Source organism: Bactrocera neohumeralis, chromosome 4 (genome assembly GCF_024586455.1).
Source record: "Bactrocera neohumeralis isolate Rockhampton chromosome 4, APGP_CSIRO_Bneo_wtdbg2-racon-allhic-juicebox.fasta_v2, whole genome shotgun sequence".
Taxonomy (NCBI): Eukaryota; Metazoa; Arthropoda; class Insecta; order Diptera; family Tephritidae; genus Bactrocera; species Bactrocera neohumeralis.
Window position 1 is genome coordinate 80,866,041 of NC_065921.1, and position 25,006 is coordinate 80,891,046.

At 32.2% G+C, this 25,006-nt stretch overlaps 1 protein-coding gene across 1 annotated transcript in view; it reads left to right on the top strand.

Annotated features, from left to right (window-relative positions):
• LOC126756979 (sialin) overlaps positions 1-24,721 on the top strand; it is a 37,232-nt gene extending 12,511 nt beyond the window's left edge. Inside the window, exons 2-10 of the mRNA XM_050470520.1 lie at positions 12,300-12,459; positions 22,563-22,705; positions 22,764-23,000; positions 23,078-23,102; positions 23,178-23,458; positions 23,545-23,667; positions 23,740-23,896; positions 23,971-24,212; positions 24,283-24,721. Of these exons, the coding sequence (XP_050326477.1) occupies positions 12,435-12,459; positions 22,563-22,705; positions 22,764-23,000; positions 23,078-23,102; positions 23,178-23,458; positions 23,545-23,667; positions 23,740-23,896; positions 23,971-24,212; positions 24,283-24,441 (1,392 nt within the window). The 5' untranslated portion in view covers positions 12,300-12,434 and the 3' untranslated portion in view covers positions 24,442-24,721. The remainder of the gene's footprint in view (positions 1-12,299; positions 12,460-22,562; positions 22,706-22,763; positions 23,001-23,077; positions 23,103-23,177; positions 23,459-23,544; positions 23,668-23,739; positions 23,897-23,970; positions 24,213-24,282) is intronic.
• The last annotated feature ends 285 nt before the right edge of the window (positions 24,722-25,006 follow it).

Here is a 25,006-nt window from a genome sequence, read left to right on the forward strand (position 1 = left end):
TATTTAGAACTTAGCATACATACTATAGTATGTGTAACAGCACCTTGTGACTTTAGTGAATGATAACAAACTGCATGTGGAGTTGCATATGATTTTATAGCGAAAATAATAAGTTGTTTACCGCGTTGCTATAAAACTACGGTAGTTTTAAATGCAAACAGCTGTATACAGTTGAGTGCGAAGTAGTGATGCAATTAACGGTTTTTGCCAGATTACTCGTGCTATAAAATGTAACTGTACACATACAGTTATTTTTAGGCGTAATTCTAAATAGTTGGCTTGGTTTATAATTAGCTAGACGAGTGCAATATAAAATAAATATTTGTTGTTGTTAAATAAGTCATAAAAATTCACGCGTTGATAGTAGACTTTCATTGACAAATTTTACATATTTTCTATTCACTTTATGCATATCTCAGTTCATTGACATTGAAATATTATTGCTACTACTATTTATGCAATTTTTTTTTTGTTGCTTTGGTCACAAGCTGTTAGCGCATAATTTTATATTTATTTATGTAAATAATTATTAACATAGATTTGGGAAAGACGCTATACCCAACAAACATCTGTGATGTATGTACATACATACATATGTACATATATAACTTTGACGAGTATACTACATAACAAAAACCCGTGCTATAGCATATTGCTGAACGATCGAAGCCAAGATCCGCCCCCTCAAGGAGCCTTGACTGGTGATGGTTCCATTACGCTGGTTTACACTTTCGCAGGAATAGATAGGCGTGTCGATTCCGAGCTCTTTTCACCTCCCAATTTCATTACTTGCTCACTCTATCTGTCACTAAAGCGCTAAAATTTTGACTGCCAAGCGTTGGTCCTTTCTGTTTTGTGCTCGTAGTTATAGTGTGGTTTCTCTGATAGTAATGGTAATCCCGCCACCTATCGACTTACCGTGTCTTTCCTTTTCCTGCTAGTAGAACTAGTCCTGATGCACAAAATAGAGGCTACACCGGTCCCTTTAGCAGCCTTGACTGGTGATGGTTCCGTTACGCTGGATTCTGCGCTCGCATTTATAGATATGGATGTCGATTCCGAGCTTCTGCCGATTTCTTCTTCTTCTCGTTTAGTTTGTATAAAGAATTCATGGCCGCTTATAGCCGCTATCCGTCCCCGAAAGAAAGCCGCCTTCAATAGACCCAAAGGTTATCTCTGACGAAGAGAAGGCGGGAGTTGACGCACGCTCTTATATGGTATCCGACCAGCGTAAGAAGAGAGTCTTTGCAACCAACACTTAAAACACTAACTAAACAATGACGAGGAGAACCTAGAACGTACTCTGGGGTACCAGGGTTTTAACGAGACGAAGGCAGTTACAGCCCACCAGCCTTTTCTGCGTTGTGTCAACCCAGCGTACTCAAGGGACAGAATGCCGTGCCCACCAGCTCAGAGTTTAACCGAAATTTGAACTTCCTAAACAAAGCTAAGATCCGAAGTAGGTGTTGGTAAGGTCGAGCCATTCTGAAGCTGAATAAGACAGGCAATATATGTTGTAGGTTTATGAATTCGAAAGAAATCGAAGGAGTGATCGATTACCCCTTTTAAAGGAAGTTTGAGTACTAATAATGCGCCTAGAAGTTGCGGTATCCATTGAACTACTAGCTAACACATTAAGATCCAGCAGTAAAGCCTTTGTTTATGAGGAAAATGCATAAATTTTGCAGAAGCCAAGTTTGTTCGTCAAACTTTAGTCAAATTTGTGTTATTTTAGACTGTCTGGACAATTGAGTGAACCATGTAAAACGATATTAGAAAGAAATTTCTTCGAAGCTCACATGGACTTTTAGGGTTAGAGTGTGATATAAATTGTATAAGAACTTCAACTTTGTTCAACGAAATTTTTAAGCAGTTCTATCTCTCTCGATCTAAAGGATCCAGCACAGTCGGATCTAAGTAATAAGAACGAACCAGGATTTCTATCCGGCCAAAGATTGTCAACTCGGCACCATTCCTCGAAATTTCTTCAGGAATGTTTTCAACCGCTACAACAACAACAACATCCAACATAGAAGTTTCCCAAGCCTTCAATGATGGTGATAACAAAGGCAGTATTCGGGTTTTCGATTAGCAGTCAAATTTAGGAGCTGTGGACTTTGCCGAAATCGCTTACTTATTTAAAGTATAGAAAGTATTTAGAATGAATTTTAAATTTTCTAAATTATCCCTTATTTTATTATGCAACAGGAAAAATTATTAGCGAAACTTCATCACTCGAAGTCACACCAGTTCATTGTGTTGGGTATATTTTGTATGGATAGTGGATTATTTCGAAAATATTTAGATCAAGCCAAGCGCCACGGGCTTGCTTAGACGGTTGCTTAGGCGCTTGTCTACTCCGCTTGTCAATAATAATGTAAGTCACGTGCGTATGGGCCAATACGTGCTGCGTCTTATAAATTATTATCGGTTTATTTGTAATTTCTTGCTCTTTTACAAACCAATTTTTGTTTCTTATGCTACGGTCTTCTTATTTAACACTTGGAGACTTCACATTTGGCTGTGCGTGTATGTATGTTCGTGTTTATGTTTGTAATCAAAATGAGATGTTCCGCTACAAAAATAGACAATGCAAATTTGCATGAACTGTTTTTGGTGTTGCATAATTACTTCAGCTTTCCGCTTTATTGAAAAAGATTACACACATTTGTATTTATTTTTTTTTTCTTATATCTGCTATTTCTTAACATTTTTGTTTGATGGCTTGTGGTGTGATAGTCAAAGCGGGTAATTGTAGATAAAAATAATAAGTTTGATTATAAAAAAAAAATATTAAAAAAAAAATTAAGAAAAAAACATTTTATAAAACAAAAAAAGTTTTGATTTTTCAGGCTTAACAGCAAAAATTGTAGTTAACATTTTTAATCAAATTTTTTTTATTAAGATATATTTTTGTTTATTTATTTATCAGTATAAATTAAAAAAAAAAAACAAGAACAAACGTTAACTTCGGCTGCACCGAAGCTAATATACCCTACACAGATGCATTTGTTTCAGCAACTATGTGACCAGTTTGTATGGAAGCTATATGCTATAGTTATCCGATCTGAACAATTTTTTCGGAGATTATGTTATTACCTTAAGCAGTAATCCATGTCAAATTTCGTGAAGATACCACGTCAAATGAGGAAGTTTTCCATACAAGAACTTGATTCCGATTGTTCAGTTTGTATGGCAGATATATGCTATAGTTAACCGATTTGAACAATTTCTTCGGAGATTACATTGTTGCCTTAAAAAATAATCCACACCAAATTACGTGAATATATCGTGTCAAATGTGAAGGCTTTCCATACAAGAACTCGATTATGTTATAGTGGTCCGATATCGGCAGTTCCAACAAATGAGCAGCTTCCTGAAGAAAAAATTACGTTTGTAAAATTTCAAAACGATATCTTTAAATCTGAGGGACTAGTTCGTATATATACAGACAGACAGACGAACATGGCTAAATCGGCTCAGCTCAACATACTGATCATACATATATACTCTATAGGGTCTCCTTCTGTGTGTTACAAACTTCGTGATAAACTTAATATAACCTGTTCAGGGTATAATAAGTTGAAATTTGATTAGAATTACGAAAAGACTTTTTCGACTACCCAATATATGTACATATATAGTATATACGTATGTAGAGTTATACACTGGAAGAACGTTGAATTTGGCATTAATTAATGCAACAAAAACAAAAATCAACATTAAAAAACTCTGAAATTTTTTACCGCGAAATAGTTAATTGTAATGTATGTTTGAATATATGTATGTATAACTGTAATTGCAAACACAATTCACTTAGAAACTTTTTGACTGTTGCAATTACAGTTTGGTTCGGTTTGACTAACCACTTGACTGCGAATTGCATTAGCTCGATTAGCAAATCAATCAAGTGCATTTTGCACTACAAAAACAAAACCTTTAATTAAGTTTACACACTCGTTTCAAAAAATGACAACAACAATTTTCCAAATTAGTAGTAGTCACAAATTGCCATTAAGTGTTGTTGTGGTAATGCACACATTTCGACTTGACAACAATTGGCAGTGTAGCTTCCGTCACGCAAGTTGATGTACGAGGGACATTTGATAAATCACGCAGCTTTTGAATTATACAAATAATGTACATAAATAAAAAGCACATCTGTTAATCTCTATGTCTAAATTCAAACTTAAAAAACTTTAAAATGAGTTTTTAAACCAAATAATTTTGATTAAAATCTAATTTAAGCAAGAAGCCATTAGGATTAAGAATTCCGCTGTAGGGACCTTCCTTGATATTGAGTGAGCCTTCAACAACGTCGTTACTGCTCTGGACGGTCTTGGGGTTGAATCAAACCTCATTCTCAGTCTTCTGTGCGGCAGAGTGTTTGAAACGGAATGAGGTAATACGTGTGCGCGACGAGGCGTGAGTAGGGGAACGACTACCTCTGTTCTTCTATGGATCCTGGTCGTTAACGACCTGCTTAAAAGACTTGAAGATCATGGCTACAGGGTAATTGCCTAAGCAGATGATGTAGCGCCTATGGTCAAAGGAAAGTTCGTGAGCACTGTTTACGACTTGGGGTACCTTGACGTCGTAATCAATTGGGCAGTGGTAACAGTGAAATATCTGCGGCTCATCCTGGATAGAAACCATTCTTGGAAGCCGTATATCGAAGAGAGAGCAAAAAAGGCATAGATTGCCTTGTACTGCTGTAGAGGAGCCATTGTCAAAAGGTGGGGTCTCTCACCCAAAGTGGTCCTTTTTGATCAGCCATATAATCTAACCTATTTGAAAAGAGAGAGAGTCTTTATAGAGCCTCTAGAAATACATTCAATATATTTTTAAGGGTTTAGAAGTGGTCTGCCATATTTTCAGTAACTGAAAGTTCTGGTATATTAAAAGTTGTTGTCGTTAAGCGTAAACTTTTTTTTGGTCCCAAAAAGTTTACTGTCTTATCAAACCGCCGATGTACATTTACCCTTTTCGCCACTTAAGCTTTTGAACTTGAGATTTGCAAACACTCGAAGTTAAGTTAAGTGCATAAGTAAAAGTAAGTTACAAGCACTCACAGTACATTGTATGAAGAACTTAATATCACAAAAGATCAAATATAGTATGAAGCACTTGTAAATTGCATAATTTTTCAAAACTCATTTATATATTGTTGTTTTATTATGACTAAACCCTTTTTTTGTACAAATTTTGGCTACAAGAGCACACTACAAAATATTAGAAAGTTTTAAAATATAGTGTTGCTAATCAAGCTAAAGAAATCTGTCTCAATTATCGAAGCTTAAGTCTTAATAGCTACAAATCACTCGCCAGTCATTAAGATTTTAAAAACAGAATTATCATCGAATGATGTCATATTTTAAGTACCTTATTAATTTCAACAATTGCAATTCACATATGCTTGCAAAGTTTTTCTATGGCTTTCTAATTCAGCACTGCATTCAGCAATCATTATTTTAAGCTGAATAAGGGCTGAAAGGCAAAACCTAAAAACCGGATATGGTGTTGCAGTCACAAGGTTTTTGAAGTGTTTTAGCTGTATGCAGATATCATGCTTTTAAATTTAATTATGGCCTGAAGAGACTGGCGAAAAAAGGACTTAAGTTAATTTTAATAAATACTTATTACGAGTATACTCGTACCATCCCATCTCCTAATTAACTACACACTACACAGAACTTTCTCTCTCTAACTCACTCTTCAAAATGAGAGTTAATAAAAATCCGCCCAGAGATCTGATTCAACTCGCAAAATCTTTGTTTATATAGACTATCTAAAAAATCAGACCCCATCGCAACGTAATTACTTTATTTGCTCCAGATAAAGTAAAGCAATATTTTTTCCAAAGTTTCTATAAAAACGCTGCAAATAATGAAAAGTAATCATAAAAAATTATAGTGTTTACTTAGTATTTACAAAAGCACCAAATATTCAAGCATGTGTGCCGCTAATTAACCCGACAGTATTCTCGTATTTCGGCTAAGTTCATTAATTAACAAGATCGCGACTTGACGCAAATAAATAACGTACTTTAAAAATCAAAACATTTTTTTTTTACATTTTTTTTTTGTTGGAAACACATGTCTGTTAAAAATTAAATTACTGGGGTTGCTTGAACTCGAAGCAGTCTGTGATAACATTTACTTTCAAAACAAATTAATATTTTAATTTTTTTTAATGTTATTATAAACATTTCAATACTTTCATAAACAATTTCAATACTTTTTAAGCCATGAGGTAATACAAAAAAAGTTGCAAAAGCAGTTTTCGATAATTTTGACATTTTGCTATGCTAAAAATTTGTATTATGATCCTAAATCGGTAACCAAAGAAGTTTAAAGTTATTGCTTTCATTATACAACGTACGAAATATTTCCAAAATATATGTTTAATATTTGTAGAGTGTTATATTCTCAGTTCTTGGATGGATGAATATTAGATTCATTCCGGTTGTAGAACTGACTATCATAGGAACAGCCAGCAATGTGTGATATTTAGTGTGCTATGGTCAAAGTAAAACTCCATACAGCTTTGGCAGATGACGTCTGGTAAGGTTCCCCACCTTACCGCATGGTCGCCAATTAGGTAATGGCCTATTAAAAGCCCCGCAACTAGGAAGAGGCTAACCTCACATGATGTCTCATTCATTTCGTTCTTTTCTCTAACTTTAAGATGTCATAATTCAGTATATGTGACCTGGTCTACGGAAAGGGGGCTTAGTTGTCAAAAAAAAGGAGAACAATTAATGAGATAACGAGAAACTGACGAAACGATTATTTTTAACAGCTTTTCCCAGAAAACTAGTTTTCGCACGTTAGCTCCCTTTTCGTAGACCAAGATGTCATAATTCAGTATATATAATAAATAGAAATTTATAGATATTTTACATTTATAGATTAAAAATATCTTATTACATATATGAAAACCCAAAGAAAAAATCTCCTAATAATTACTAATTTTTTATTTATTTATTCACTAAGTTTTTGTCATGCTATTATGGTCTGTTTTTCCCCTACGCTAACTGCTTCGTCATCAATCAGTGAAAGCAGCCAACATTTGTATAAAATATTTATAGGTATGTGCGTATATATTATATAGTAAATTGATATTTTGAGCTTCGCACATTTTCCGACTTTCATTAAAGCTGAACTTAATTTCATAATTTAAACTTGTGGCGCAGCAAAATTTAGCACAAACAAGTGTGAGAGTTTTAAAACTTGTATGATCACTTCATTGTTTACAAATTATTTATAAAGATTATTTTTTTTACAGCAACATTTTAGAAAAAAAGTAATATTTATTAGATTACGCAAACTGGAAATTTTGTATATTAAATAAAACTTAGCTAACTAAGTTTCTTCAAAATTATGTATGTGCGCATAAAACTCGATAAAGCTGATATATATGTATTTATACAAATTGTCTCAGATTTTTTCTCTGTTCCTCAAATACTAATAGTTTGTGTTTATATAACACAATTTTGACTAATTTTCAAGCTGTAATACATTTTTTCTGAAACTTTTATAAAACGATAGTTTGCCTTTTGTTCATTAGTTATGTATGTACATTATACATAAATGTTTGTCATTTCCCACATCCATGTGTCAAGTGCGCCCGAATGTATGCTTCTTACGAGGTTAAAGTTATGCTGTGGGCTATTCAGTGACATTGAAAATTAGTATAGTCTAAAATTTTCCACATTTCGCTAAAATTTAATATTTTTAAACGCAAAATATTTTGCGGAATTCATAAATTTAATTGTTGCGGCGTTCAATAACCTTAGAATTATTCTAATTTGGAGAAATGTTTTAAGGGGGTATTCTGGTCTAGACGCATGAATTTTAGGCATTTTTTAAACTAAGAAAAAGAAAAAATGAAAAACATTTTTACCATCCATTTTTTTTTATATTTTCTTTATTGACATTTTAATAATATAAAAAAAATTGAAAGAAAAAAAAACCAAAATTCCTCGAGATGCGGGTCGGTGGAGTTGGGGCTTCAAAAAAAACGGTGCGTCCTGGTTGACGTGATTTCCCTTGTAGAGATCTAAAACACAAAAAACAAGAAGATTCTTCATTAGTAAGGATGTCGTTATCGGGTTGACCATTTTCAAAAAAAAAAGAAAAAAATAACAAAATGGCGTCGACTGGAAAAAAGTTTTGACCCGATTTTTTAAAAACACTTCAAATCAAAATTTTTGGAAATCCAAGACAGACACGTTAGAGCATTGTATAAAGAAGATATATACCAAATTTCAAAGGAATCGGTTCGGTAGAACTTGAGATATCATGTCAACCACCTCAAAAAAAGTAGTTTCTAGAAAAACGCGTTTAAAGTTTAAGAGACAATTCTAGTGAACACGGACGCCACGTCACAAAATCGGCTGTATCTCCGAAAATAATTCAAATTTTGAAAAATTCTTTCAGTCATATTTTTGAAAGTCTAAACTTTCAAAGTATGTAAAAAAAAATCAATTTTTTCAAAATCCTAGACCAGAATACCCCCTTAAGAACTTTTAGCTATTGAGATCCTCAAAGATCTATAAATTTTTATAATTTATAATAGTTTTTTTTTAATTAAAACTCTATAGAAAATACTTTTATTTTTAATTATAGTTTTTTTACAACTTTATATACTTCAACTAGTCCCTCAATTTCTGAGATATCGTTCTGAAATTTTGCACATGTGGTTTTCTCGCCAAGAAACTGCTCCTTTACTAAATTCGCCGATATCGGATCACTATAGCTGCCTTATAAACTGATCAATCCATATCAAGTTCTAATGAGGAAAACTTTTTTATTTGACGAGATATCTCCACAAAATTTGGCATGTATTATAAACCATCGCATTGCTACAATATCCGAAGAAGCTGTTCAGATCAGACTACGATAACATGTAGCTGTCATACAAACTGATTGATACATCTCGAGTCCTTGTCAGGAAAACTCTTTTATTTGCCAAGATATCTTCACAAAATTTGGCTTAACCTATTATACAAAACAAAGCTACAATCTCTGATTATATTATTTAGATCAGACTACTATATTATTTAGATCAGACTACTATAACATATAGCTGCCATACAAACTAATCGATCAAAATCAAGTCCTAATGAGGGAAATTTTTTTTAATTCACAAAGTTTCTGTACGAAATTTGGCATGGATTATTAACAATTAGCTGTCATACAAACTGTTCGTTCGATCAATATCAAAATAGAAATATTTCTATAACCGTTTCTGCTATAAGAAAGGCAGCTGTGAAGGGTAGCTATAGGTGCAGCGGGAGTTAACGTTTTTTCTTATTCTATACAAAAGCTAAGACAATATACAGCAAACTTTCTAGTCCTTTCAATTACATACATACATGCATATTACATATGCTTACTAAACAATATTCAGAAATTAATTAACATTAACTTTCACTTTCAGTGAGTAACCGCATTTACATTTCATAATTTTCAGGATTTTACTTAACTCTTTTAATTCCTAATAATATGTCATCAGGCATCACTTAATACGCTTAATACTTGCGTATTTAACATTAAAGTTGAAGATCACAGTTAGAAATATGTATGTGCTATATGTATATTTTTCTTTGTTGGCGTAGAAAACACTGACGCGGTTATGTATACACACAAATGTAAATAGTATTCAACACACTTCAGCTACTTGTCAATTATAAATGGATTATTATTTGAGCATTTTGTGATTACACTACTTTAATCAAGAGCGTCAAGGCACTTACGTTCACAGAAGTGACGTGTATTGCTTGAAAATTCTAGAGCAATTCTAAGCATAGCAGACTATAAAACATTACTGTAGTTTAATAAATCCATCATACATTAAATATATGTGACCTGGTCTACGGAAAGGGAGCTTAGGTGTCAAAAAAAAAGGAGAACAATTAGGGAGATAACGAGAAACTGACGATTATTTTTAACAGCTTTTCCCAGAAAACTAGTTTTCGCACATAAGCCCCCCTTTCGTAGACCAGGTCACATATACAATTGAATATATGGTAGTCGAAAAAGTATTTTCGTATTTCGATTGATTCTACATTTTACTAACAACAACTGATGAGTTTGAAACAATCAATCGAAAAAAAAGGCCAGAACTGATCAACAGAAATAGCTTCGTCTTCCATTAGCACAACGAAAAGACTTTTTCGACTACTAAATATATTACAGTTAGCTTAAATTACAGCTTGAAAATACGTAGACAACTTTTTCATTTGCACAAAGCAACAGAATAAGTGCTTTGTGACGGTAGTCGCCACAAGAACGTCATATGAAATAAAAAATACAAAAAAAAAAATTAAAATATACACGCATGTCTGTGCTGCGCGCTTAATGACGTATAAAATATGAGCATAAGTAAGTTTGTTTATGTACAAGTAAGTCAGCTGCATCCGGACTCTACCAAGCCACGTGGACCAGGCGACATTAAAAAGTGGCACACTGCAAATCGAACTTTCCAATTACACCATACTAACTCATTACTTAAATTACACGCGCATTTGCATTTTGCGTGCACTCATACATACCTACCTACTTACGAGCATGCGCATGCAAATAAAAGCGTGTGAGCAAAAAACGCGAGAAAAAATTCCACAAGCTAATGATGAAACACGACGGTGTCGGTAGACATCTTGTAATGCCTGCAAAGCCGACACTCAGACAAATAATTTTCAACTTTTCGACTGTCAATTCAAGTCGAGTGTATGTACGTGCATGTGTGTGTGTGTGTGCTTATAATCAGGCGCTTCTGTTTCCGCTGATAACGGTTAAAACAAACTTTTATTGTATGTACCCAACACACACACACACACATATATGTATGGGTATATATTTGTTCGGTGTAAATATTTGTGCACGAGTCGCTCTGAAATGCAATTTTTCCAGTGATAACCGTCAATTGAGCAATAAAACAAAGTGACAAAAGAGTGAAAAGTTTCTTTCATAAATCATTATTTTATGAGCACTTGCTTAGCACCTATTTATGTATGTATGTAAATATGTTTGCAGGCATTGAATATCGTTGATTTATGGTGCAAATATGCTTTGTTGTTGTTGCGCATTGATTATTTTCTAATTGCCTAATAACCAGTTAAATTATTTATAATCACACGCTCCTTATGGTTATCAGTTGTACATGTTTATGACTTAATTATCACATTTTTACTATGCCTGCAACAATTTATTGCTGTGATATGTAGCACATAACATAGAGGAAAGAGAACAATCGTAATTAAAATGCGATAAAATGTTTGCTGACGGTTTTGGTTTATGAGTCCGTTAACATTCTGGGGGTCAAACGCATTGCTACACATTTTTTTATGAAGCGCCGTCAAATACCCAGCAACGTTTGTATTTATTTGCATATTTTGGAAGATTTGGAAACGCAAATATTTTTTCTGGCTTATTAGAACCTGATTTACAGCAATGCATACTTAGTTATATCTCAAATATGAATTAAGCTAAAATCGTTGAATTCGTCACATTTTGATAATGCAACGTGTATTAAAATTTTAAAATTAAATTAAAAAAATTAAAATTTTAAAAATGTAAAAATTTAATTAAAAACGAAAATCGGTAGCACAAAAGCTTTAAAATATTTCACAAGTACATTTATTATTATTCAAAAGGGAATAAAGAGATTTTATCTTGATTTTCATCGTTCAGTTTACATATAAGGCAGCTTTGTGCCATAGTGATCCGATCTGAATAAGTCAACCGGATATTATAGTTTGGACTTGGAAAATAATTCGTGCAAAATTTCGTGAAGACATCTCGTCAAATAAGAAAGTTTTTCATACAAGAACTTGTTTTTGATTGTTCAGTTTCTATGGCAGCTATATGCTATAGTTGTCCAATTCGACAAAGGAGGAGCTGAATGAACCGAAAATCACATGTGCAAAATTTCAGATCGATATCTCAAAAAATGCGCAATTATTAGCATTAATTTAAATACTAAATATGTACATATACTATACTACTGCTATGTACATATGTATGTATGTCTTGAAGAATCATTAACTAGTTCGATGTTATGAAAAATGTTTTTCGAGACTGAATTTCTAAATTAAATCTTATATGTATTTATCAAATGTCAATTTTGTGAAAATTTTGCTAATTTTTATATAAAAAATAATAATTTTCAACCTTTTTTGTGACTTTTCCATATTAGAAATATTGATAAAACGTTTAAAATTATATTAAGTGTATCGAAGTAGCACAAATTTTATACAAATTTATTTATTGAACTGTATTTATCTTCTATTTCAGATTTTTTGAAAATCATATTCTAACTCTTGCTTGTTGATATGAGTTGCTAAAATCGCGTGAGCACTTTAAACGACGCACCGCTTCGTCAAGTAAAAAACACAACTACCTCGTTATAAAACCACCAAAACTAATATCATGGCGTTCATAAATTTACCATGCCGTAAGTATAAAAAAAATATAAAAATTTAAGCTAGTATTAAATTTTTAAAAAATTAAATACAAGTATAAAATATGCAAATATTTTTTCAAGTATTTACAAAATATCAAAAAGAAAAATTTTCAATAATTTTTGAAAAATATACAATTAAAAAAAAATGTCCAAATATTTAAAAAATACAAAAAAATATATTTTTCAATAATTTTTGAAAAAATATAAAATTACAATAAAAATTCCAAGTGTTTAAAAAAACAAAAAAACAGATATTTTCAATAATTTTCGAAAAATAAACTAAAAAATTGATGATTTAATAAAAAAAAAATATTTTCTAAAGACTTAAAGCATAAATACTAAAAACAAAATTAAATAAAAAATCACGGTTTTTCCAATTTTCAAAAAAAAATAAATAAAAAATATGATAAAAATTTAAAACTATTTTTTGGAAAGAAAATAAAAATATCTAATAATTTATCAATTAATATCAGATATTTTTCATATGTTAAAAATATATATATTTTTCAATAATATTCGAAAAAATATAAAATTTAAAATTGCAAAAAATTCATATTAAAAAAAAACTATTTTCTAAAGACATAAAATTACATAATATAAAGATTAAAAACAAATTTAAATTAAAATCAGAATTTTTCCAATTTCCAAAAAAAAATTAAAAAATATAACAAAAATGTAAACCTATGTTTTGGAAAAAAATAAAAAAAATCAAATAATTTTGGAAATAAATAAATAAAAAACTGTTAATAAAAAAAATTTTGACATCCTTACATTGTTTTAAATTATTTTATTAAAATTTATTTATTATTGCAAAATTATTTGATATTTTTTATTTTTTCAAAAAATATTTTTTACATTGTAGCCATCTTTTTATTTTTATTTTTTATTTTTTGGAAATTGGAAAATCCTTAATTTTTATTTAATGAATATTTTCAAAAATTCCGAAAAAGCTAAGTGTTTTTAAAATTCTATAATATAAACATATCAGAAAATTTTGTAAAAAAATTAGAAATATAAATTAAAAATTTCAAATGTTTTCAAAAATAAACAAATTGTATTAAAACTATTAAAATAATAAACAAAAAATTTTTTCTAAACATTTAAATAGTTTAAAAAATAATGTTTTCAAATTTTAAACAAATAATAATTACTTTGATATAGTTATGACGAAAAAATTATAACAAAATAATGAAAATAATTAAAAATTTCGAAAATAAATAAATATTATGTTCGAAAATTCAATATTCAAAAATTCAGGAAACATCAATATTTTCAAAGGTCTATAATATGTATGAATAATATCAAAAAAAATTATGACAAATTAAAAACAACTTTTTTAGAAGAAGATTTCAAATATTTTCGAAAATTTTAATTGATAAAATAATAAAATGAAAACTGTTTTCTAAGAAAATTTTCAAAATTGAAACAAATTAAAAATTTCGATAATAAATAAATAAATTTTAATACCATAATTTAAAGAAAAATTTATGGATTTAATAAATTAATAACTTCAAAAGTTCAGAAAAAATCAATCGTTTTCAAAAGTCTACAGTATACAGAAATAATATCAATAAAATGTAGGCAAACTACAAAAAAAAACTTTTTTAGAAAACGATTTTAAATGTTTTCGAACCTTTAAATTATTAAAATATTATAAAAAAATATATTTTAAATAAATTTAAAAAATGAAACAAATAATAACTACTTTGATAAATTTATATATAATATTTTTAGGAAAAAAAAAAATAATATTTTTGAAAATAAAAAAATAAAGGATAACAAAATAGTAAAAATTTAAAAATTAATTGAAAACTTTTCTTTCCAAAATTTTTATTAAAGATTTAAAACAAAATTAAAAATTTTAAAAATTAAAAATTTAAATATTTTTGAAAATAAAATTTAAATATTTTCGAAAATACGTAAATAAAATATAACAAAATAGTAAAGTTATTAAAAAATAAGAATTTTAAAAATTATTATTTTCAAACATTTTGAGAAAATTAAGTATTTTTAATTATATTTTGCATTGTTTATTGTTCAACGCAACAGTGGAATCGACGAAGAAATTGTTCAGATCGAGTTATTATAACATAAAGCTAATCTACAAAAGACTGATCAAAGTTTTTGTAAAGATTTTTTTGTATTTGTGTTTGTTCTTATTTTTTCTTTCTGACACATACATACATATGTATGCAATTCAAACATTAAAAAAACAGTTGCCATCATAGAAACGGGTGTTACAGTTAATAAGTAAACCAAAAAAAATTAATTCAGTTTTTAGAGAAATCTGCTTTGAAAGGATTTAAAAATACTTATGCTATAAATAAAATAAAGTAGTATGTTGATTTAGTTTTTTCAATAAACAATCGTGTCTAGTGAATTGAAAATATAATATGGTGACTAAAATATAATATTTGATAGTCGCTTATTTTGTCAACCCAATGCTAATTGAAAAATATATTTGCTAAAATTTGCACATAAACCCAAAATTATATAATCTATTATTTATTTCGCTGCCTACTGATATGACGAATTGACTGCCATAGCGTTTGCACAGTTACCCAAACATGTGATGCTTTATTATTTATGCAAATAGAAAGTAATTGAAAGACTATATTTGTTAATTAAAGACGCAGGCCGACGACGGACGAGCGTCACCAAAAAATGTTGTCACAAATATTGATCTTACCAATAAGCATATTTTCGCGAATTGTTTGCTGGTGGTGATGGTTAATGTTTTGGCAAGTGTCCGCGTAGTTGGAGTTCACGGCAACTAGCTGGGTTTTTGCTGGCAAACGCGCTATTTTTGGCAGCCACACGTTTCCGACTAAAATTACAAATGGAAATAAACAAATATACATATACATATGTATATGTTTATTCCAGGTATAAACCGCGTGACAATGCTAGCTACATTTTAAACGTAATTAAATGTCACGTAAATTCAATTAACACATGCAGAATGCACATAAATGGCGTACGCAATTTATTGGTTCACATGTTGTCTTGCAGATTTGCTAAATTCTGGGAAAATAAGCGTGTACCGTTAATTTTCATGGAGTTTTCATAGATTTTGTAAATGTATACATGCGAACGGGTCGATTTAAAGTGAGCCAAAAATACGGAAAATCGGAAGAGTGGGTCGATTGTTTTCTATAAAATCGCGTTTGTGGGAAATGCTCTAAGAATCTTTCTGAGCAACTTTGCCTAAGCGACACTGGCTCTAAAACCGGTTTAAAGCCAGCAATTTTTGAGGCGAAGATTTTTAGGGATTTCTTCGTCAGTTTTCAAGACTTCCAATTGAAATTTAATACGTAGGGGTCTTTTGATTTTATGTTGATCACTTGTCGTAGTCCGTCAGATCGAACACCTATATCACATATCTCCCATACAACCGATTATTCAGATTCGCAGCAACTCGGACTGACGTATGGAACGACTTGGTGTATTTTACAAAATACAGCTTGTGCAAAAACTGAAGCCGCTCGACTTTCCCAATCGCTTCGCTTTATGGGTTCTTGAAATGTTCCAAGAGTATTCGACATTTTCGAGACAAATTTTGTTCAGCGATGAGGCTCATTTCAGGCGCAATTGGTATGTAAACAAGCAAAAATGCTGCATTTGAGACGAAGAGCAACATGAAGAGATTAAAGAGCTGCCATTTAATCCAGAAAACCCAACGATTTGGTGTAGTTTGTGGGCCGATGAAATCATTGCTCCATATTTCTTCAAAAATTCCCATGAGAATGTAGTCGTCAATGGCGACATGCCATCGCGCCATGATAAGCGACTATTTGATGCCTGAAATTGAAGATCGTGATCTCGACGACATTTGGTTTTAACAAGACGGCGCCACTACCCACACATTGCGTCAATCAATGCATTTATGGAGAAAACACTTCTGTGAGCAGATAATTTCACGTTTCGGGCCGGTCGATTGACCACCAAGATCGTGTGATATCACACCGTTATACTTATTCCTGTGGGGTTATGTAAAGTCTAAAATCTATGCGGACAATCCTGCTTCGATTCAGGCCTTGGAGCAAAACATAACACGTGTCATTCGCCAGTTAAAAGTCGAAATTCTCGAACGAAATCGTCGAACGAATATTGGACTCAACGCATGATCCATCTGAGGCGTAGCCGCGGCCAACATTTGAAAGAGATAATCTTCAAAATATAATTGCCAAAGAATGTTCCTTTGAATGATAATAAACACTCTCCATTAAATTTGATATTTCTGCGTTTCTTTTTAAGATCGATCCGCTCTAATGTACATATGCAGTCTTATAGTGTAGCGCTGTTACTATTAAATGCTGCAAGTATTTATTTACACATGCACTCATATACATACATACATACCTTACTGAATTTTGTCACCAAAATACAACCAAAGCCAAATGCCTTGTAAAATAGTTTCTCTTGAGACTATTAGACATTTTCCAATCGATTGAAGCAAAATTTTTTTGAAAGGGAAATTAAAATGTTTTTATTACCGGCAATAATAAAACGTGCAAATAATTCATATGTCACAATAAGAGAATTTCAGGCTACATGCCGTCACGAACACCGCTATAGAACTGCATAAAGGTACATACATATGTACATGCAAACATTTGTATGTAGTGTCAAGCAACAGCAGGCATGAAGCTTACAGAAAATAAAAATTGAGAGATCTAATTTGTTGCTGATCAGATTGTATACATACGCAACTTACGCCTTAGTTTTTGGAGTTCAGGATTCTTATGTGACTTTTATTATCACAGCACAACATTACGGCATCTTATCACATAACTTTTACATCTCTGACCGAGATTCTAACCTTGACGACAACTGGTGGTTTCAGTTTCACTGAAGAAATATAGCAGGAAATTGATAGAACTGTTTATATGAGTCACCATAGAGCCTTAACATTTAACATTCGTTCGAATATGTATTCGGAACATTTAACTTAGACCGATATCTAACCGCAATATACGAGCTACAATTTAAATTAGAGAACTGAAAAGGTATGAACAATTGTGGCTACGACTTACTGAAGCATTAATAGAAAGCCTACATAATATGGCTGTCTGTTTGTATACGTCCTTCAGTTTTTAAGATATCGATTTGAAAATTTTCATACGCCCTTTTCTCATCAAAAAGCCGCTCATTTGTCAAAAACCGGTCAAAAACGCCGATATTGGACCGCTACAGCGCATAGCTGCCATACAAACTAACCCCTCAAAATCAAGAGAAAGATCTTTTTATATCATTTTCTGCTCAACGAAATGCACCTATGAAGGATATTGTATTGGTTAGTCGAAAAAGTCGTTTCGTATTTCGAATCAAATTTCAACTTATTTTTTTTTTTTTGTTTTTATTTATAATGAACTTTAATAAACCTAATATGTACCATTTTGGTCGACCACTTTTTGCCATTTTTCCGCTAGTGACATTATTCCATCAGTGTAAATCGAAATTTCGAAATTTCCAGAACGGAAGCGAGCGAACCATTTTTGTGCTACACGAGCTGATAAAGCATCGTCTGCGTAAATTTCACAAATTTCATTAGTGGCTTCCGTGGCATTTTTCCCTTTATTATACAAAAATTTCAAAATATACCGAATTCCTTCATTATTTTCACTCATTTTTGAACAGCTATAACTTTTTTTCAACTTCCTCGAATTTATTTTTTGGTTAAAAGAAGAAGCTTAAAATCTCACCTTTCCAACACTATATGGCATGACACAATGTGATTGGTAGCAGTGAATATATACGACTCCACCGTCATCTTTTAACAAAATACGAAAAGACTTTTTCGACTACACAATAATAATTTGATCTTATTTAATTAGCAAATCTGAACACATTTTCATATTTTTGCTTTCTCGCAAAATTATGTACCAGTTACATATTGACAGTATCTCGATGATATGTGCTACCCATTTGATGCATGAATAAGTTCAGACACGAACAACAAACACAAACAAACGAATATAGAAATACTAAAAAAACCGCCTTGAAAAGCTTTTATGAAACCTCTAACGCTGCTTGATATTTACATTTTTCGCGAATTAAACGCAAATCCAGCAAAAGTTATTACAGCGAATTATGTATTAAAAATTCTACGACTTTGTTTGTATGTATGCTACGATTATGTACGATATGTATCTAAGTATGTTAGAATAAACATTTAATCATTTAGGCACACAAGTATTAAGGCTTCGTTTGCGCTCTACATGTGTATAAGATGGATTCATATATATATATATGTTTATAGGTATGTAGCTATGTATTTTTGTAAGTACATATGTACAGCGTCTACCGATAGGGATGATATGATTTTGAGAGCTTGTGCCGGCCTTTTTGTTTACGGATTTGAGATGAGTTTTGTCAGTGTGTTCAGTAAGCGCTATAATCCAAATTCCAGCCGAAACACTGCACCGAATCTTCGAAAATTGGCGTAAACTGTTAAAAGTATATGGGAGCTAAGGAAAGACTTACTATGATAAGAAAAGGACTATCCCTTAATTTCAGTTATATACTTGTATATCTGACATTGTCCGTTTTCATTCATTTTCATAATGTGTCATAAAAATGTAAGAAGAATTCTACATTTTGTCGTAAACGGTTGTCCGGGTCCCGAGATATGGAATTTGACCAAAAAGTGGACGGTACTCTGTAGCAACTGGTTGAAAGAGTATAAAAAGAGAAGCCATTTTGAGCAAATTTAAGTGTTTTCTTCCATTTTAACATTATGTCGTTCTTCTTGATACACCCTGTATATATGTAGATAATGTATAATTTGTTACAGATTCGCTAATTATAAGACAAATTATGATTATTTTTTTGCTAGAAAGTTTTTTTCTAAGCTATTTTTCGCGCTTCACTGACTTAGAAATTAACCTAGTCTAACTTTGTTAGAAGCTGGCAAATCAATGCTATAATATTACAAATATGAATACTAAACAAATAAAATTGTTAACATCGGCTGCAACGAAGGTATAATACCCTTCACATGCGCATTTATTATAGCCTAAAAAGGTATAAAACATGCTTGGCTTGGTTTTGATCGGTCATTTTGTACGGCAGCTATATGCTATAGTGGTCTGATCTCTGCAATATGTTTGGACATTGCAAGATTATCTTGGACAATAATCCATACCAAATTTAGAAAAAATAATATGTAGTCAATTAAAAAAGTTCTCTATACAAAAACTCCATTTTGATCGGCCAGTTTATATGATAGATATATGGTATAGTGTTTCGATCTGAACAATATGTTCGGAAATTGTAGCATAGCCTTGGACAATAATCTGTGTCAAATTTCGTACAGATATCTTGTCAAATAAAAAAAAATTCCATACAAGCATTTAATTTTGATAGGTCAGTTTGTATAGCAGCTATAGTCTAAAGTCGTCTGATAACGGCGGTTCCAACAAATAAGCCGTAGTTTGAGCATAAAAAGACGTTTGCGCAAACTGAGATCGTCCATTTAATTGAGCTTTCACTGTATTTTTTATTTATGAATTTTTTTTGACTACACTATCTTCTAAGTTGGTTCAAACTGGACACAGTGTGCTAAATTTTACTAAAATCGGTTCAGTAGTTTAGGAGTTCATCGCGGACAAACAACGTGATATGTAATTGTTATATATAAAGATGTATGTATTTACTTTATAGGGTCTTCGGCGTTTCCTTCTGGGTATTAAGGTTAAGGGTATAAATATTTTCACATATAGGAAGAATATAGAATATTTTGTTGCTATGTATATGATATTCGCACATAATTCAAGTAAACTGAGAAAGCATACATATTGAGAATGAGAAATTAGATAGTGCATTTTGTATAGGTAAGACTTAAAAGATTTATATAGTCAGTAATCACAGGCAGTAATCACATCAAAAATGCTTTTATTTTAATGAACTCATTGTCATTATAAAATTTTATAACAAAACGCAAAATTTCCTAGCGCAAAGCACAGTAGTACGTTTTATAATACAATAAACCTGCTACAAATAACAGTTAGCTGCTAGTGCCGTTATTTGAAGCTTAAAATTTGAATGAAAACTATTTGTCACAATAAACTAATTTCAGCAATAATAAAAAAGAAATAGTTCGCGTGACAGTCTCTGTAGCTAGAAAAAAATATAAAAATACATAGCAAAGGGCCTTTAAAACTTCCGTCCAACTTAACAAATGCGCATTGCATGTGCCTGTACCGTTATCAAATTTCCAAGTTAATTATGAAAATTTTGCAACGTGACAATTTTTAGTTCCAACGGCGTGTCAATGTCGAAGCGTTAGTGAGTTTAACTAATGACTTTTGTAGTTATTCTATAATGTTTATACAATTGGTAATGACAAATGACTGTGACTCTGTGCACTTTATGAACAAGAACTAGATATCTGTGCACTAGATAAACAAGTACTAGCTATCGATTTGATCGGTTGATGAAAAAGGGATATGACAAAATGTGTTCTTTCATCGTTTAAGAGCTCACATGTACTCTTAACAAACATAACCTCAATAATTACAAAACTTTTGACAGTTTTGAGTTTTCAAAACAAGTCAAAATTGTGTTTAACTTGATTTCATAAATATATCAGGCCATTTTTGGTACATACTCTAGATTTATACACTTTGATATCGAAATATGATTTAGTAACTAGGCTAAAATCTAATTCAGTACTTTATCTATCAAAAACTTGATGGATTGAAGGGGTTTAATTCTTCTTTCAAATCAAAAACTTCCGCTTTTTGATAAATATTAAAAAAAAAAGCATTATATGGGTAGTCGAAAAAGTCTTTTCGTATTTCTAATGGAACTTCAACGTATTTTTTTATATTTATAATGAGCTTTAATGAACCAAATATGTATCATTTTGGTTGACCACTTTTAGCCATTTTTCTGCTAGAGACATAATGCCATCGGTGTAAAACCTTTCTGGTTTCTCGCCGAAAAACTGCGACAAGTAATTTTCACAGGCCTCTCTTGAAGCCAACTTTACTCCATTAAGAGTGTTCTACATTGACCGAAACAAATGGTAGTCCGATGGTGTGAGGTCAGGACTATATGATTATCAAAACTTCCCAGCCAAGCTCTCCCAGTTTTTGCGGAGTCATCAAAGATGTGTGTGGTCTAGTGTTGTCCTGTTGGAAGACGAAGCCCTTTCTGTTACTCAGTTCTGGCCGTTTTTTCGATTGCTTGCTCCACTCTCATCAGTTGTTGACAGTAAAATGTAGAGTCAATCATTCGACCAGGGTCCAGCAGGGCCCCACAAAACACTCAGCATAACCTTTCAAGGCGTCAATCTCGGCTTTGCGACCATTTGTTGAGCTTCAACACGCTTGGACCATGATCTTTTTCGCACATTATTGCCGTATTTGATCCACTTTTCGTCACCTGTTACCATTCACTTCAGAAATGCTTCGATTTGATTTCGTTTCAGCAAAGAATAGCAGACGTTAATTCGATCCATTAAATTTTTCTCAGACAATTCATGTGGTACCCAAACATTGAGCATCTTTTGGTAGCCAGCCTTTTTTAAATGGTTCAAAACCGTTTGATGATGAATGTTAAGTTTCTTAGCGATATCATGGCTGCTTATGTGACGGTCCTGGTCAATATTTTCCATAATTTCATCGAATTTTTCAACGATAGATCAACCAAAGCGAGATACCATTGTTGTGCTACACGAACTGGTACTGCTTCGTCTCCGTAAACTTCACAAATTGGTGGCTTCCGTGGCATTCTTCCTTTTCTTATACAAAAATTTCAAAATATAGCGAATTTCTTCAATATTTTCACAATATTTTTGAACAGCTGTAACTTTTTTCAACTTCCCCGAATTTAATTTTTTTTGTTAAATGAAAATAAAATAAAATCTCAACTTTCCAACACTATATGGTATGACACAATTTGATTGGTAGCACTGGAGATATACGACTTCAACCACATCTATTTAAAATTACGAAAAGACTTTTTCGACTACGCAATATATGCAAAAAAACATAAAATAATATATAACGTTCAACTAAAATACTCTTAAACTCTTTAGAAACAAAAGACTACTAAATCTACTACTCTTCCTTTCTTATCACTTTCAGTTAACATTCCAAAACGCTTCAACATAGCGGTAATGTTATTCGTGGCATGTCTTATGAGCTATATGGTGCGTGTCAATCTAAGTATTAATATCATAGCTATGGTCGAGCACACGGACCCCAATGCCACCGAACCGCTGCCAAATGTAAGTCTTCCGAGAATTCTCAATTTAAAAAAAATTCTAACACAGCTTAAATATTTAGTACGGTCCACGCTACAACTGGAGTCAAACGGATCAAGCCAATTTATTAGGCGCTTACTTCTATGGCTATATGATTACCTCACTGCCGGCGGGTATGTTGGCCGAGAATTTCGGTGGCAAGCCGGTAGCAGGCTGGAGTTGTTTGGGCGCAGCCGTGCTTACAGCACTAACACCCCTCGCCGCAGCATGGGATAAATGGGCTGTGTTCGTGATACGTTTTCTCATTGGTTTCTTTAGTGTAAGTTACAATATTATCTAAAGGTTGAAATCGTTTAATCGTTATATATATATATATATTTTTTTTTTTAATTATAGGGCGTGATTTATCCGTGCTGTCACAGTAAGTAGTTGCGCAAATTGAGTTAATTTTGTATATAATAATAAATAATCCTCTTCTTTGTTTACTTTTGCGCAGATTTGGTCTCCAAATGGTCGCCACCTGATGAGAAGGGTAAATTTGTCGCCTCTTTAATGGGCGGCACATTTGGCACAATGATAACTTGGCCCATTTGTGGCGTAATTATCGAGAGCATGGGCTGGGATTGGGCTTTCTATATGGTTGGTCTATTCGTATTGATCATGACATTGATTTGGTTCTACGTTGTTGCCGATAGTCCAGCACAACATCGCACCATTTCCGTGCAAGAGCGTGAATATATTGAAAAGAGTCTGGGCGATACCATCACAACAAAGAAGGTTGGTATTATTTATGGCTGACTTAGCTTTAGTCACTACTTTTACTGTATTTATATAATATGTATATTCAATTATTTATTTCACAGCGCTGGCCACCATACAAGAGCCTCGTCGTCTCTCTACCCTTCTGGTCGTTACTGCTCTTACATTATGGCAGCATGTGGGGTCTGTTCTTCCTAATTACCGCCACACCTAAGTTCCTTAGTGAGGTGAGCTCTACAACTACTTCTATTATTGACTTTGTAGTAAAATTTTAAATGTTTTGTTTGCTTTTTTAAAAGGTGCTCGGCTTCAACTTGTCTTCAGCCGGCTTCCTCTCCAGCTTGCCACATTTGGCGCGTTTACTGTGCGCCTTCGGCTTTGGCGCCATCGCCGATCTCATTCGCCGCAAGAGTTGGCTGAGCGTGACAATGATGCGTAAAACTTTCTGTCTATCTTGTAAGTACTGATTTTTGTAAAAAAATTGACTGTGTTCCAAAAAATTTATATATTTTTCCCGCCTTTTCGTTTAGCGCACATTCTGCCTGGCATCATGCTCATCATACTGGCATATTTCATTAGAGATCCGTATGTTTGTGTCATCATTATGACAATCTCATTGGGTTTCAATGGCGCAGCGACCGCATCTAATTTGCAGAACTCACAAGATCTGGCACCCAACTATGCGGGCACACTGTACGGTATCATTAACTGTATTGGCACTACGCCTGGTATTTTCTCGCCCATGATTGTGGCTGCCTTTACTAAAGAAAGTGTAAGTGTTCGGCATTTAAAATGTATAAATTATGAGTTAGCTTCATTAATAAATTTCTTTGTCTCTTTAGAACACCATTGAACAATGGCACTACGTGTTCCTGATAGGCGCCGCGGTCTATATAATACCTGCGCTAATATTTTGGGTTTTCGGTTCGGGTGAAATACAAAAATGGAACGAAATCGATAAGAAATCGTCTAAGAATGACACCATCAACACGAAACTATAAAACTGTAAAAGTATTGCATATATGTAGTGTTAATTTGTCGGATATTCTGGTATTATTGTAAACTGTATTTATACTTATAGAATATGGGTTGTGAAAATCCATGGCGATTTGATATATACATATATAGTGCTTACATAAATTATTAAGCCCATTTGTAGGGCTGTACAAAAAAGCATGCGTATGTATAGTATAGTATGCTATAGTGATATATTCCTTTGTACCATTAAGCTGTGAATTTAATAAACATTGAACTTAAATATAAATCGTATATAACTTCAAAGATTTCAATTTTTATTTCTTGTTGGGTGTTTGGCAAAAATTCTTAATAATTTTTGTGTTTAAAACATGTTAAAGCTAGTATTGATTTGTCTCAGTCCACGATCGTTTTACCACAAACACTGCGGTTCCTTTCCAAAACAGCGCGATCTACGTAATACGAACCAATACGAAGTTTCAAATGTAGAATTGGATGTGGATATCAATGGATTCTCACCAAAACATTAATACCCACAACTATTTCAGAAAATTTCCACAGTTAGGTATATAAAAACAACGAAAGATCTAG